General features: G+C 38.8%; 1 protein-coding gene across 1 annotated transcript in view; it reads right to left on the reverse strand.

The window, feature by feature from the left end:
• The window catches only part of LOC110965853 (meiosis inhibitor protein 1), a 74,149-nt gene extending 60,948 nt beyond the window's left edge, over positions 1-13,201 (reverse strand). Inside the window, 7 exon segments of the mRNA XM_051941485.1 lie at positions 584-793; positions 6,184-6,289; positions 7,448-7,521; positions 8,582-8,632; positions 11,777-11,900; positions 12,910-13,067; positions 13,198-13,201. Of these exon segments, the coding sequence (XP_051797445.1) occupies positions 584-793; positions 6,184-6,289; positions 7,448-7,521; positions 8,582-8,632; positions 11,777-11,900; positions 12,910-13,067; positions 13,198-13,201 (727 nt within the window).
• Between the last annotated feature and the right edge of the window lie 4,084 nt (positions 13,202-17,285).

Raw genomic sequence — 17,285 nt, forward strand, 5'->3', positions numbered from 1 at the left:
TAAATGTATTTATTTATTTATTTCTCTTTATATTTCCACATTTATTTATTTATTTATTTATATTTTGATGTGGCACTCCTGTGACTCCATATATCTCACCTCATAGTTTATCAATCTTGAAAGATATATTGTAAGTCACAAACTAAAGTTATTAAGGGCACTAAACTGTTTTTTTAACCCACTGAATGCCAAGCATCTTCAGAACATACTTTATTAATCCTGAGGGAAATAATTCGTCTTCCTCTCTGCTCTATTCAGATAAACTGGAACAGAAGAAGTAGTAGAAGAACAGTCTATAGTTCAGTCCAGTTTAGCTGAATATTGCCAGATGTTGACCAACGTTAAGTCAGTTACATCTTCTTTGTAGCACTGAGAAGCGCTGAATTTTTAGTTTTTTCAGAATCTGATGGTGATAGTTTCTTTTTAGTGAATTTTAAAAAAAAAGACAAAAAAATATTTTGATTAAATTCCCAATTTTCTGGGGTTCAGAGGGTAAAAGTAATCAGAAGGTGAAGTCATTTCTTATAATATTTAATGATAAACACATAAAAAAGATGAGTAAAACTGAGATTGATTTTCTCACCTAGACAATTTCTGATGAGCTGTGGAGAGTCGGCGTTGGCTAAGGTCTGCAGCAACAGGACACACAACCTGTCTCTGATGCCAGTTGGCAAGGCCTGGGTGATTGAGCCCCCGGGTGTCCCGAGCAGCTGGAGCCACACATATAAAACTGAAGTCTTAAATGCTTCATCTGGGTAAAGCATGGCTGAGCACAGGTGGTCCAGCAGGGGCACTGGCAGACAAGACATAAAGCAAACAGAGGATTTAGACAGGGTAAAAAAAAGAGAATAAAAATGCATCTTGAACTGTTTTGGTGCAATGACAACAGTTAAATTGAATTATACGCATAAATGCAACACATCAGCGTGTTGAATCTCGACACGCATCCCGAGAGAAACTATAAATCATGCCATTTATCAAGAAAGGTGCATGTACGCGAGAGAGCAGACAAAGATACTGAAAGGAGAGGTAAAGGTATTACTGAGAGAGAAGCGTAGCTAAACAGACTACAGCCGGGACAGCGAAATGATAACACAGCAGAGAAACAGACCACTGGGAATCAAATGCAGCTGAGTTGCAAATTTAGCTATAAAAGACAACCGTGGAGCCAGCATTGGAGAGGAGAGTTGCCTTGACGATGAAATGACTGAAGTTTGGCTATTGGGGACAGAGTGGAATAAAATGGCAGGCAGAAGAGGAAGCGAGTAGAGAAGATTAAAAAATACTGTAGTGGAACCGGAGTCTCCTCTCTGGGCACGGCAGACGGGAGCTAGAGACTCCCAGGTACAGTCTGCCAGTAAAAGCATGATTCAGATTCACAAGAAAGAGGGGAAAAGGACGAGGACAGAGCGCCGGCCATGGACAGAATGAGGATGCAAAAGAGAACGACAAAAAGACACAAGTGAAGGTAGAAAGGTTGATGTGGTGGGAGAGAAAGCCAGAGGATTAAAGAGTTTACTGTAAGACAGAAGCAGGGAAGGAGAGCTGTGCCCAGACAGTCCCAAAAGCTAAGTGGAGGAAAAGCAGAGACACAGAAGGAGAAGTCAAGGGGAAGTCAGGAATTATACACACGACTGTAAGCCCCTTTTCAGACATGAGATATGTAACACTGCTGGCTTTGTTAGTGTGTTAAAGTGATGGTTTTAGGTCATTAAGATGACAGAGAAAGCCACGGTGTCACAAACACGAGATAGAACATAGACGCCAACTAACAGCAGGCGGAGGGACGACCGATGGAAACTAGTTTTTCTGCTACCTCTGGTGCATCTACATCTGTTAAAATGCTGATTAATGTACATTGCTCCTTTCTTAAAGATAAAGATTAAAGATCAAGTGATGTAAAAGATGTAATAATGTACTACAAAACAACAGATTACATTTAAACTAGCAACAGCTAATGAACTGGTCTCAATAGCTAATTGTCTAGTTCCTTTCTGATTTCCTAAACAATGAGTAAGTCTGACCATATCTTATGATGAATTAACTCCTGCTTAACAAAAATATCCTGACAGCTGTGATGAACCTCAGGACTCAAACTGAGGACAGCTGCTGTGTAAGAAACGACTTTATAGCTCTAAGTTATTCATGAAGTTGCTGCTGATGCTCCAAATGCGTAAACGCAGGTATTTAATAAACTCAGATGCAATACTCCTAAAAACAGCTGGAAGCAACAAACTGAATTTCATCCCTTTAGTGTTTTGTCAAAACCTGGATTACAATCATTATTATGAGTCTGGTTAATCCGTTACAGTCTCTGTCTTCGGAGCAGTATATTTTTACTTTCATGGACATTTCATTTTGTTATAGAAGTGCAATGAAAGGGGCTATAAAATGCATCACACACTGATGCATGTAGTGGGTTACAATATAGAGTAGAAAACATGGAATTAGTCTTTGAAACATTATCTGTAACATTTTTTTGGCCTGAAATGTCTAAACAAGCTGTACTACTTAAATTTAGATAAAATCAAAACAAACAAAAAAAGCAAACAAGTGACATTAAGGACTCAGTCCTGTAACATAATGTGGAAAAAATCTATTGGCTTTATATTTCGAAAGAGATTAAGTGTTACAAAGTCACATAGAACTGAAATATATTCATCGATATGCATTTACAGAAACAATACGTCACGGTGGTTTCCACTTTCCATCACAGCGTTGTTTTCTCTTGGTGAACAGCCCATTAAATTAATATTTTGATTAATGCACTTGCAGTGTGTGCAATAAATTCAAAATGAAAAAAGGGAACACTTTTCTTAATGCAGTGTTTAACAAATTAATGCAACGTGCACAACACGAGTTTTACTTGCAGAACTTGGCTAATTATACCAACATTAGATAGTTTTTTTCATGTATAAACATAAGTAAATAAACAAATACAAACATAAAAAGCACTAAAGTCACAGTGATGGACTCGAGAACAGCAATTACTGATTTTGTATTTCAAAAATAATGATGAAAATGCTGCTAGGTGAGACACGGACAGAGACATTTGGCTAGAGAGAAGAAAGAGAAGCAAATATGTAGATAGTTGTGGCTTTGAGAACAGAGGAATAAACAGTGTTAAAGAGCAAGGCAGCGCTGGATGTAGAAAAACACAGAGGAGCAACAGACTCAGCGAGAGTGGAAGAGAGAGAGAGAGAAAGAGATGACAGAGTAGGAGAGCCGAGTCCAAGCCCAGCTGCTCTGTGAAGCAGATCAAAACCCATGTGAGGCAGGAGAGGCTCCCAGACATGTTTGATTAAACCAAAATATATGAGGCGGCCAAGATGAGAGCCAGGCATAAAGAGAGGAGGAGAGGGTAAAGAAGGGGAAGGGGTATGGGGTAGGTAAATCCTCCACAGAGGACAGAAGCATAAGGAATAACATGAAGGGATGGAAAATAAAAGCTTTGCTGTAAAGTGCTTCAGCATTTTATGGCACACAGACACCAACACAGTGGCAGGCATTATAAATTGGAAAAAAAAATCTAATTCCTGCTAAGAAATAAAGCTGTAATGCCAAATGTGCAGTCTTATGAGAGACACTGTGTCCTTTAACATTTAATTTGTAAATCTTTGAAATGCTCTAGAAAACGCTGCCACTGTCATATTGTCCACCGTACTACTGTCCTTTCCTTTTCTGATCTTACTTGTTATCTTTGTCTGCCTTCTTTTTTTTCTTTATCTCATTAATGCTTCATCTTCCCTCTCTGCTCCCTCATTTTGTCTGCATCCACTCTACAGTCAGGACCCCAGGGAGTAAGACACCAGCAAAGCAGAAAGAGAGAGGGAGGGGGGAGAGAGATAAAGAGAAAATAAAAGACTAATTCTGGAAGAGAATAGCAAAGGAGAGGGGAAAAACAGAGGGGTTTAATCAGCTAGATAGACAGGCAGACAGTGAGTAGCAGAAAGAGTGGAATCCATTGGGTGCTCTGGGCTCGTGTTGTCATTGCTGTGCTGCTGTCGTTAGTCCAAACAGCCCCACAGAGACTTGTTGAGTGACAGGCCGCAGACAGGCACACACAGTCAATAGTGGCAGCCCGCATCTTACATCAGCATCTAAACAACCCACCGCTACCTGTGGTTGCTCAGGGGAGTTTGTAAAACTCATGAAAATACATGGGAGACGGACACACATAGCATGGTAACATAACTGCGACGTCTGCTCGGTTCGGCACAGGACTCCCGTTCACTCTCGACTGTAACGACGAGTACTCGGGCAAGACACAAACACAACGCACACACACACTTGAAGTTGACTAACAATGCCCATTAAATAGAGTGGAGAAATGGTTCAGTGACTAGACAGATATTGCACAGGTGGTTGGAGCAGAGATTAAATCAGCAACTGTGTGAGCGAGGGGGCGGTGAGGTGCAATATCGCACTGAATCACTATACCACGGAATTGCATCTAGATATAAATAGGTGTCGACGTACACAGGAAATTTCAGGGGAAAGACTAGATGAACTTTGTTTCACTTTTTTCAGTCAGCAGATGCTGGTGTGGGATTGGCTATACAAGAGAGAATTTCAAGCACCGTTATCACAATGCAACCACAATTGAAAAGGTCATAACAGCTAGGGAGATTGAATTGAGAAAGTTCAGAAGAAAGGACATGAAAGCTACAGTTCTGCGACTTTTTTCTAATTTCTCACAGGCACAGAGAGTGGGGTGGCGGATAGCATGGGAAAAGACTGCTGCCAGAGTGGACGCAGAACAAATATTTCAATGCATTTGGGATACAATGGAAAAGGTCAAGTGAAAGGTCAATTGAATTTTGGCCGTCTCTCTATGTGGGGAGAACACACTGAGATACTGAGAATTAAATATTCTTTCACATCCGTCTTCCATTTGAGGTGACGTCTAACATATGAAACATGTCCCTGGATCTCAGTCTTTGAGACAAATTGGCCTTGCATCAGTTAAATTTCTTCTCAGCGTCCTGAGCTGTCTGAAATCTGACCCGATCCTGTCTCAACTGCCTTTTTAAAACTGACCCAAACCAAACTGTGGCATGGCTTTCTTTGTGGATACTCTACATATCCCCCAAGGGTCTTTGCTACACAATGAGGTCAGTGGTCGCAGTTTAGGGCTATGTAAACAAGATTTACTTGACTTCTTTCTCATACACAATGCAGCAGGGTAGTAGTGGTAACACTTCAAAGGCAATTTCTCAGTAAAAAAGGAAGCCTACTCATCTCATTTACAGTGCTTTTCAGTATTGAAATAAAAGTCACAAGATGTTATTATATGAACTGCTGATGATATCTCCAAGTACAGTAATAGTTTACCACCTGCCCTGTGAAGTGTACGCTCATACACTACTGGTCAAAACTTTAGAACGCCACAATACAGGGTAAATTAAAAACAATGAACCGATTTCATTACGCAATATTTTAATAAGGAAAAGCAACAAGCCAAGTCACAAGTATTCTAGTCAAAATCAATTTTTATTTGACGTTTAAGGTCATCGAATGGCATCGAATAAGAACAGCGATCAACTCAGTGGATCGTGACATGCTGATACGCATCTGGGAGGAATTCTCTTATCGCATTCATGTTTCCCGTGCTGCAGGTGGTGGCCACATTTAATATTTGTAAGACAGGGAATAAAAGTTGATTGTGAGTAGAACATTTGTGACTTGGCTGGAGTTTTCGATTGCTTTTCCTGATTAAAATATTGCGGAATGAAACCGGTTCATTCTTTTTGAATAACCCTGTATTTCCAGTCTTTTATTGAAATTCAAATAGTTGGTATTTTCCAATGAATAGCTTGAAATGGTACAAAGGTAAGTGGTGAACTGCCAGAGCTGAAAAAAAGCTAAGGTTACCCAAAACTGAAAAATAATGTACATTTCAGCCGTTCCAGTCGTCTGCAGCTTTGATTTCAGGGTACAATGAGACATTAACATGCATAATTTCCAATTTAAAAAATGGAAAAACTGGATTGTTCAAAAACTTTTGACCTTTAGTGTATATATACTCTAATTGTATTATTGAGATTTACTAAATATGGATTGAAAATGCTCATAAAGACCACAAAAACACCCATACATATTAAAACATGCCACTGTTTCCAACTGTAGACCTGTGCCTGTGCTACTGTGACATTAGAGTGACTTTGTGTTGCAGGGTCTCACCATACTGAGTCACGAGGCTGTGGGCCACATTAGGTACCGCTTTCACAAGGTTCCCTAAGAAACTGAAGGTTGGCAGGAAACGCTTCACAGTGTGCTGGTCACTCAGCTGGACAGAGAATGCACAGTATAATAATAAACAATATCACACAAACAACACTCAATCTAGATGAATAAGGAATAGGCACATGCTTATTTTATGCAGTAACATGCCATAGGTTTTTAGGTTTATAGTATAGCACAAGCTCAACAGTGTCATACAAACAGACTTAACACTTTTGCCTCTTTTCTTTTTTTAATGTCATACAGGATGTCCAAATTACTAGGGCAGTCGTAGCTTCACCGTGGGCATGACTTCCACAATAATATTCATGTTTTTCGTTTTACATTACGCTGACAAATTTAACTACAATTATTCCAACACCCAAACTAGCATAATGCACAGTCATTTTAACCTCACAAGCCCGAGGTCTTTTTTTTATATTTCCACCTGAAAAAACATCAGCAAATTTAGTTTGTAACAGCTCCACAACTGTGAAGAAAAACACAACAACCTTGGGCTCTACAGATAAGAGACGCTACGAATACTTCCTCTTAATGAAAACAGCAAATTATAGAGGAAATAGTGGCCTTAGAACAATGACTCAGAAAACATCAATGTTATTCAAGATGTTGTAAAAATTCGTAACTGCAACTACGCTAAATGTGAAGAAACACAACAATGCTACATCCATATTAGTCATAGTAGTACAAGGCAGCTTCTACGCTAAATCTGCCAGGCTTTAAAACCTTCAGAAATGGTGGCGAGTTGAAGAACAGATACAACTAATCCTGTAACATGAACCTCAAGACAAATGCCTCTAACTCATTCAACTCTGAAAAGTAACCCTGCCTCTGAACAGAAGGTTCTTTAAATACATTTTGTACAAAAACCTCTAATCAGGCTCTATTCTAGTAACATAAATAACACCTGCCTGCCCTTCCTGGTGTTATACCTTTCTGTCATCATCAGTATACACAGCTCTACTATTTTCCACCTGCTGCAGAGTGAGGCTTCTCCACAGCCGCCTCACCCTGAGGTGACACAACAGCAGCGAGAGGGAGACAAGCACACTGTCTGTTTACTAAACAGCCCTGGGAGGATATAATGTTGGTTACACAAGTGCTGTTAAAATTTTTATGATGTCGGGTGTGTTCTCGTTCCTGCATACGTACATGAGTGGGAGTTTTTTTCCCCTCTTTATTTCGGCAAAAGTGTTCATCTCACCTGTTTGTGGATCTCGTCCAAAACAAAGCGGAATGACAGCTCGCTCTGCAGCTCCACAAGCAGCTGAATCAGCACTGACATGCAGAAACACACACAAATGTATGCATGTACACAGACATCAAACAGAAAGCAAAGAGAAGCATTCATTAAATAAACATTACAGTTAAGTACAGTTTCACACTGTTGCAGAAAAATCTCTGAGGCTTCAACGTATCCAGTAATTTAATATTAATGAACAATCCAGAGTTTTGTCTTTTTGCAGTCACTGGTATTTTATTTCACTGTAGGTTTTCGTTTGTTCTGAGTTTATCTTGTGCGCGACTGTGAAAGGCTTTAAGAATTCCTCTGTAATTTAATGCTTTCAACTGTTCATACGGTTCATTAGCACATCTGATGTGACTGCCATAAGGACAAGATCCGGGTTCACCTCTCAGCTAAAGCCAGGGCTCTCATTAACTTGACTGCTTCGCACGATTTCTAAGAGTCTTCTTTCTCCACACGCACACTGATATGATAACTGCATTATTTATACGGGCTCAAATGAGTTTCAAAATGAGTTCTTCACACATTGTTTGTGCAAAGACCAAAAGCAGTGTCAGAATTTAAGCACTCTACTAACTATTACAGCAAAGTGGCCCCCTAAGGCATTTCTAGACAGCTTCCATAAAATCATTCTGTCATTTGCACTTACCAAGACATTTTTGCATTTTGAGAGGCTGTGGTGAGCCAAATGTGTCTGAGTGCTAAAAATTGTGACTTTGCTGGGAGGCCAGCTTTGAGGATACAGAAAAATCTGCATACAGCTGCCAAAATCCATCAATACACACAAAAAGAAATCGGTACTTCAGCTGTGCACAATGCAGCAGTGAAGGATTATCTACATGTGAAATTAAGAACTCAGAAATGTTGAGCAGCACATGGAGTCAAAGATCACCTTCGTTGCTGCAAAGAGAATTTGTGTGCATCTTTGAGAAAAACAGTCATTCATAGCTTGCACGCGTGTTCAAAAAAACAAAACAGAAACAGTTTATGTGAGTGCAGTGTGAGTAGGATGTATGACTGTCCACATGTATGAGTTTTTGGTGAGCACACACACACACATATTATTCAAACTACAAAGGGACATTTCTTCACCTTGGTCAACCTTTTCTAGAGTGACAGGGTCCTCCACAGTTTGAAGCATCCCTGGGGAACAAAAGCAACGACTGAATTGGTTTAAAAAGCATTATTCACAAACCTCTTGCAATACAGTACAGAAGTCTCAGAAAAACAACAAGAAAAAGATAGAAAATGAATTTATCATGCATGAAAAAGTGACAAATTAAGTCATCAAAAACTCAGTATGCAAGTTACGGACAAGATATTTAACTGAGGATTCACGTTTGGAAGTTTGGTAACTTTTGCTGGACATCCAAAAGATCAGGCATGAAAGAAATTATATGACAGGGTTTCTGCAGAAATCAGCCAGACAGATTTAATGCTTTTTTATGACATTTTAATGCTATACTGTAAAAATTTTAATGCCACGACTGTGAACTCAACAAATTACAGAGGTTTATTTTTTTTGTAAAAGATGATTTTTGTATGAAAACTGTCTCTACATTTCACTCTTTCTGGATCAGGAAACCACCCCTGATCACCCATGGGCTGTAGTCATTCTCTGAATTCCACGTTTTCAAGCCGTTTTGCTGGAATTTGCATTTCCCAGCTCTCTTCCACCTGGTCCAGCCTGCCGGTACCCAACCGGCCGGAACAATTATCGCAGTGCTTCGGCATGTTTACACAGATGCACATATCTGAAGAATCGCAGTCTATAACTATATATTATTAAACTGCACACAGAATTTCTAATGCCACTGACAATCAAATGTAATTAAGGCCTTAATTTTCACAAATCAACTTAATGACTATTAATGCTTTTTCATGCCCTGCAGAAACCCTGCATTACTAGACTGGTTGCATCTGTAAATACTATCCTACACGCATGCAAAAAGGCAGAGTGGAGTGGGAGATGGAAGGCAAATTTTATATTGGATTATGTTTTCATTGGCACATGGTGTGGAGCGGTTTAGCAGACCATCCCACGAACACTGTAATGCCTTTTTTAATATCTAGTCACATTGGTCAGAGTTTTACTGGCTTACACATTTGCTACACATCCTCTTCTTGCACTAATTAATTGGAGCTCAAATGGTTCAGGCCTGATTCTTTAAACTGTGGCTGCCAAACAGTCAGAGCAGGAAAGACAGGGAAGTATCAGTAATATCATCTGATGATGTGGCGAGAAAACACGAGGGTATAACTACAGCAGTTAGGATTTTATAAACTTTTCTCTAATAGAAGACTCAGCAATGAGGTGGGTGGGTTGTTGGTGGGGATTATGTACTGACCAAGGCATTAAAATATTAATCACAGTGCAGTGTTTCAAAAGTTACCCTCCTGTACATATTAAAACATGATTTCATGGGGTCACTGCCTGCCTGGATGGTTGGCATAATATTAATAACTTTATATCCATCCAAAACACATCAGCTGTTCTAATAAATCTTTTCATTTCGCTCTCTGATGTGTTAACCTTTCTGGCTTCTGCAACAAGAATGAACCTTACTCTGCTGTCAGACAAGTATAAAATTTTAAAAAAAAACAAGAACAGGTAGGTTATTCATTAGTTTTCAAAACATGTTTTCTTCAAATAAATTTTTTAGGCTGATTCTTGTGATGTTCCAGTACTGCTGCTGGTATTTTGTGCCAGTGTTTCATGCCTTTATCTTAAAAAAATCATATAATGAAGAACCATTCCCACAGAAATTCACCCATCTGAAACAATATTTACACAGACAAATGCAAAACTGTCCACTTGACTGCAGGCAATTATTTTAGATGGTCAGTTAGTTAAATAATTCAACCATAGAATTAAAAACCCACTTTGAACCTCAAATTTAATGCAGAAGTCATGAAACATTATTAAACTAGATGGACCTGACAAAGTGTAATACCAAGGACCAAACAGCTGCTTAGCTCGACAGCAAAGAGACGGCAAACATGTCTGTTAATATTGCTTTAATATGAAAAACGAGTAGCTAATCACAGGTCAGTTCTCATGTTTAAGTGGATGATTTGAATTGTTTTGTAAAACTTCCTTATGTTGAATAATTCCAACATTTCTTCACTTATTGTTCGGGTAATGTGATGAGATCAGTTGACTCCATTGTTCAGTATGTCCTTGCTTGAAAGCTGGAATCTGACTGCAACGCTAGCACAACAGCTGACTGACACAGCAGAGATTAGTTCTCGGGAGTGGGAAGGTTACACAATCAAACGCAAGCCAGTGAGATGTCTAAAGCCCCTCTAAGACTTGCGCTTCTTTCCATTAATCTGAGAGAATCTGAACATGTTAGCTTTGTGTCTGCAACTATTTCGTAAAAGTTGCAACAACAACCCTCCTATGTCAGACCTAGTCACATGCACTTATTCACTTTAAAAACAGCACAAGCCTGAACCAAATGCAGTCACATTATTAAACAGGCACACACACAAGCAATGCATTTTGAGGTGTGTGAAGCAGTTTGGGGAAGGAGTCCAAAAACACTACAGAGAGCAAAAGAATTTAAACCTCGCTCATTCATTTTGCTCCACAATTTCAGAACTACAACAAATGGAAATGTCCGTAATAATAACATTTAATCATAATGAAGACAGACTTTACAGAAGCAACTTGATTTAATTACTTATATTCTTTTAAATTATCCTGGTTATGAAGACAGGAACAGACTGGATTAAACAGCAAGCCACATTGTGTACTTTTCTTCACATCAGATAAGGGAGCTGTCACACACAGATGCCGTTTGTACGTACGCCACAGGTAAACAATTTGTTACACTTGGATTTAGATGTAACCTTTTGTTTATTAGTGCATCTTTAACTTGTTGTATGTCCAAAATTGGTGTGTATGACACATACTGTGGCTCACTCTGACACTTTTAAAGTTATAAGTAATGCAGAAATGGCTCGTGTGTGAATGACAGAATGCTGTCACTTCACCAGATTAATTAGGCCACTAACGTTACATACCGATTGTCTAAAAGGGGCTTAAAACGGCCACTTCTGGGTAGGGATGCTCCTTGTTTTGTCATTAATAAGCACCCTCCAAAACCCATGCCTCCATTTTTTTTTATTATCAGCCTGTCTAACAAAACTATTTGCAATTCCAGAGATATACCAGGCAACAGGTAAAAGTCCACTCCTTCCAAATCAATCTTGCTAAACCTCCCTTTACATTGCATTTACATTACATTCTAATGTCACATTGTATGCATTGCGATTTCTCACCCAACAATGTAGCCGTAAAATGCAGAGAGACTCTGTGATCCTGTCGGAGCAGCTCTCTTAGGGCTCCGGGACAACACTTCAACACCCCACTGACACCAGACAAGGCAGAAGACTTCCTCACAGACTGGCGAACACAGACAGAGTGTGGGAGAGAAAATATATGAGGGTAAATAAAGTCCGTGCATCTGGGGAAATTAATATGATAATGTAATTTTCATGTGCATTTCCTGGTAAACCCTAAAAATGATGTAAGACAAAGACTGCTGAGGATTCGCATAAAACTATAACTTACTTATTTTGCATAGCACACAACGTAGGCAATCTAGCTAAATAAATACAGCATAGACAGGGGTTAACTTTGGTTGGAGAAAAGCTTTACATTCCTCTAAGATATAGGGTCAATATATAATTGTGGGACTTTTTGTAACATAGTTTACGGGTATCATAGTGGATGTTTTTACTGTTTTCAGGCCTAAAATCAACATTTCTTTTATTCCAACCAGCCACCACACGGCATTTTTACACAAAGATTCTTCTAAATATTATATATACAACTGAGTAAAGTTGAAATTGGAAGTCATTTATAAAGATATTGTAGTAAACCTGTTGACATGAGATTAAATCCACACTTGATTCACACACTACTTTATATTAAATAACTCAGAAAGCCTTGGAGTCTTGCCAGTTTTTTCTTCAGGACGAAATGACATCATGCGGAGTACCTGTTTTTGTAATGGGTAATTTCGCTGAAAGTGATTTCTCGGACACAGATACAACTTATTTTCCATATAAAATTTGCTATATTGCCAAAAAAAAAAAAAGAAATATCTGTCATGATTATTTCAACCTAATAAAAAGACCGCAATCAAAACTATTTTATGAATAAGCTCATTTTACCACTGGTTAGCTAATTAGAAGGTGGTTGTTATTAAATTTGGACGGTTATTTAGTTGACATTTTACTGTTCCATGCTAAATAATTATGGAATTTGTATAGACACGATCGTAGAGAACACAAAAAATTTGCTTTTTCAACGTTTAGTAAAATATGTATGCAAGGAGATATATCCCATGAACTTCAAAAGTCTCTCAATTACATAGTGACCCTATAACAGTTGTATTTTTTCTTCTCACCGCTATATCGTCGCTCTCCATCATTTCCATGACACAGGCCACACAGAGCAGCAGTCCGCCACCCTCTGCGGGCCCGAGGCGGCCGCTCCATTTTGGGTCATGTCTGAAGTGGAACTTGTCATAAACAATATCCCCGCTGGTCACTGCAGTCGTTTCACCTGGTGAAACAAAAATAAAGTGCGTGGTTTATCTTGCCAGTCGGGTAGGTGAGTGGAAAAGCTAGCTAGCTATTGCTAATATATAACTAACTTTAAAATTCACATTAGCTAACGTTAAATGGCGACTTACCCATAATTCTCCTGAAAAGGGAATTGGTTGTTTTCCGGGGCGGGGGGGGAGCCCGTGTATCGGCAAACGTTTTCACCTAAAATACATTTACTTAACAAGGCGGATTAACCATTAAATTCAGAAATTATGCAGTAGATAAACATAACTGCAGCCTTTGTGTTTTAGCTAAAGAGTGGTAAGGCGCGTGCATAGCGTGACTGTCAAAATTTAAACCTTTATTGACCAGTATGACACAGTACAGGCTGCAAAGTAAAGCCAAATGAATACATATAAATTCCTAAACAAGTATTTATATAGATATATAGTTTATATAGATAAATAGTAGTTATTTCGTAGTAGTATTGTTTATTGTAGAAAATATCTTGGGCATCATAGGGTAAATTTTTGAGTTAGCGTACATTATTGGCACTGAAAACATCTTACTCCAAATCACACTTAAATTCCCAAAATGTGTCCTTTTGAATTAGAAAAAAAAACAGTTAAATATTAGACATTTCCTCAGCATTACTACAAAAAGATATGTGGGTGCATGACAAATTAAAGGAAAAACTTGAATCCTTGCTCCTGCATTGAGGGGATCCTGTGCCTTTGGTTCTACTAAATCAATACAAAGTGATCACATTTCTTTCTTATGATAAAACATTTCTGTCCTGAATGGAAGTGGTCTCTCTTTCTCTCTTCCCATCCATTGGACATTAGCTATCACTAAATAGTTTGATGAGAGTAAAAACGATTTGAATCACATGCTGTGGCCTTTGCTACTTCTCAACCTACTTCAACACTGATCAGACATTTTGTTCACCACCATCCTCAAAACAACAAACAAGAGAATGTCTTTTGGAAGAATGGTGTTCTACCACTCCAGCATCCAGCAGAGTTTCAAACAATTGGAGAATCAATACCAAAGAGCACTGAAGCTGTTCTTGCAGCAGTACTAAGCCGTGTTGTTGTTGTTGTTGTTGTTGTTGTTTTCCTTTAATTTGCCACCCATTTTCCAATCCACATTATTGGAGATGACAGCACTGGATATCTTTGTGTATTGTTCTGAAATACAGAATGTCTTAGAGGCAAGGCTCAGGATTATTCCCAATTTATACAGCCTTTGAGAACATATATTGAATTTATCTCTGCTTTGCAAACATAATGTTTCTGCTCTTATATGTGTTTACCATTCATAACTGATGAGGATTGTGCAGTTGGGACGCCGCCTCTTCTAAAAATTCATCGGAAAGTGTAAGGATATTTTTTGTAGTTGTTATTTATGTTTTTTTTTTTTTAAAGAAAGTTCTACGTGGTGAACAGCTGTGGATGAGGGATAATTTTAAGGACAAAATAGAGTGCTTAGGGATGGGTTTGGCTTCTTTTACATTGCTGTAATGATAGTGATGTAGTAATATCAAATATGTTACCTACTGTTGGCAGTGACTGGGAAAAAAGGCTGCACAAACTTAACATGATCCTTTTTATATACATTTAAGACTTATCTTGGAAGTATCTGCCATATCATCACATTTACACCCTTTTTTTTTACATAGACGGCACAAACAGCTACTTAGTTTCCATATTTCTCTTGCTGATCTACAGCAGAATCACACCATTATACCACAGTGCTATCAAAATGTATTGAATGTCTAATATTCAATAGCAGGCTAATATGTTATTTTTGAGGAAATGGCAGACACGTTAATCTTCACAGTTATGCATCAGCCTCAATTTATGCTCCAAGGAATGTCATTGCTGAATAATATGCTGTGCGAGTTTGTTTTGCAGGATCAGTTAGCAGCGAAGGCCGCAATTTGGTTATCGCCATGACAACAAATGCCTCACAGCAACTGAGCTACTATGTGATGATAGGTGTGCGGGGGCGAGTAACAGCTACTACCAACATGTCAATTTATAGTCTGTCTCTATTTCTCCTTAAACAGAGTTCACTGCACATCATAGTAATGCATCACACACAGGCAGCCCTCGATATGAGTGTGTGTGTGTTCCTGTGTGATGGTGTAAATGAGTGTGCAGGAGTGTGTGCAGTGAGCTAATCTCTCACAGTGTGCAGTACGTGTTACTGCTGACAAATGCGCTCTGCTCCGGCGAACATATTGGAGGGAAAGTATACAATATTGGGACTGTATGAGCAGGAAGTGGCCAAAGCCCCTGTTTGGATGACTGAGAAGAGTAGCAGACTTCTAACAAGAAAGTAGAAGATATTGGTTTTCGAAAGCCTCCTTTTGTGCTTTATTGGTCCCTGTGAGAGGAAAATATAGCAGCAGAGGAGGAGACAGAAGCCCTCCTCACTTTTCAAACAGGACATGATGCAAATCTGTCAGCTTTATTTGACAACTGTTTCACATAAACAATTCTTCAGGGGCTTGTACAGTGCAGAGACGAATAGATGCAGCATCATTGCTGAGCTTTCTCTCATTAGCCTTGAACAACTTCCTCGTCGCACACGCACACAGATCAGTCTGTTGTGTGACAGATTATGGAATATTTTCTGCACATTTTATTCCACCACCCATTCAGCACTTACCATGGGGGTGTTAAACCGGTCTAAATATAGCTCCATACCTTTTCCACTCACCTCAACACTTTGTCACATCATCACCCTGTTTGCAGTGCTGTACAAAGGCCTTCTGTTAACGTTCACAAAAGTAGCAACAGTATTTTTTGTGTAATGATGACAAATGCCTTTATGGCAACCCTTTATATACACTAAATGCATATTTAACTGGGTGGCTTGAAAGAAAATAGCAGCAGTGCTTGGTAGCATTGGGCTGATTCTCTACTGACAATAAATCCATACTCTAATCCTTTATTCAAAAATAGGACAGTGTATTCAAAAATAAGACTTCAAGAGACATCCAAGAGACACCTCAACATTTGTCCCCTTCAATAAAATACATAAAAGATGAAACTGAGTGAATTCTGTGTTTTCCTTTATATAAATAAGGGCATTTTAACTGTAAATTAATGCATAAAAACTCACCAGAACACAGAAAATCTCCTGTGTGAGGATGCCCAGAGTCATGCTTAATGTGGTCACCCCATGTTTAAATGTTTTTAGCATCTTTACTGCCTAAACTAAATAAAAAGACGGATCCACTCTGCAGGCCACACCTTTGTTATGACGTTTTCTAGTGTGTTTTTTTTAGCTTCAGCATTCTCAAGAGAACAGCGGTTTGGGGGCTTTCTTTAAAAAAAAAAAAAAGTTTGTTTCTTGGAACTGCTTGAGATCAAGTAGGAAGAGGGCGGACCGAGAAAGACGTGTGCGTGTGTGTTTGTGCGTCAGAAAACCGTCGGTCCGTCGCTGCTCGGGTGGTGCGTTCAGGTGCGCTTCACCCTCAGAGGTGAAAAGTGTCTGAAACCGACACCATGGATTATACCACAGCAACAAGCTGTCAATTATGAAAGGAAAACGTTACAGCAGCGGTCCAACTTCGGAGAAAAAGCGTATTAAAGTGAAAATATCGACGGACGGTAAGAGACTCGAAACTTTTACTATTGCAGAGGCTAACCTTCATCCATAGTGTAGTCCTTTCTTGCTCGTCTTTTTTATAGTACTTTGTAGTATTTTTTCCACCTGACGTTAATGCACGATGCAATTTTCTGGCATAGAGATTATAGTTAATCTGTAATTTAGTAGAATATTCTTTAAATTTGATTACTGCATGTTTGTAGTTATCCTAAATAATAGAAATAGTTTGTGGTTTGCAGAAACCTTAATAAAACTTTGCAAATGACTGATTGGATCAGATTTAGAAATGTAGAAAACTAAAACACTAATGTCCTGCTGTTGTTGGTTGTTAAACTTGGAGACTGATCAACAGAAGTGAGTACACCCTCCATTGTAATATCACCTAAAAGTCTATTGATTCAACAATATTCACCTTACAATGACTGCATTTCTTCTAAAATCCACAGTAGGCTGTTTGCACTTAGGAAATGTTCGAAACTGTTCAGATTTACAAGATTAAAAATACAGACGCACATTTGGAAGTCAAAGCAACTAAAGTCAATGCACTTTCAATGCAAATTTAAAAGAATTGTTTTTTCCACCATATGTCCACTTTTGTTTTGACAAACTCCAT

The sequence above is a fragment of the Acanthochromis polyacanthus genome, chromosome 21 (genome assembly GCF_021347895.1).
Source record: "Acanthochromis polyacanthus isolate Apoly-LR-REF ecotype Palm Island chromosome 21, KAUST_Apoly_ChrSc, whole genome shotgun sequence".
In the NCBI taxonomy this organism is placed as follows: Eukaryota; Metazoa; Chordata; class Actinopteri; family Pomacentridae; genus Acanthochromis; species Acanthochromis polyacanthus.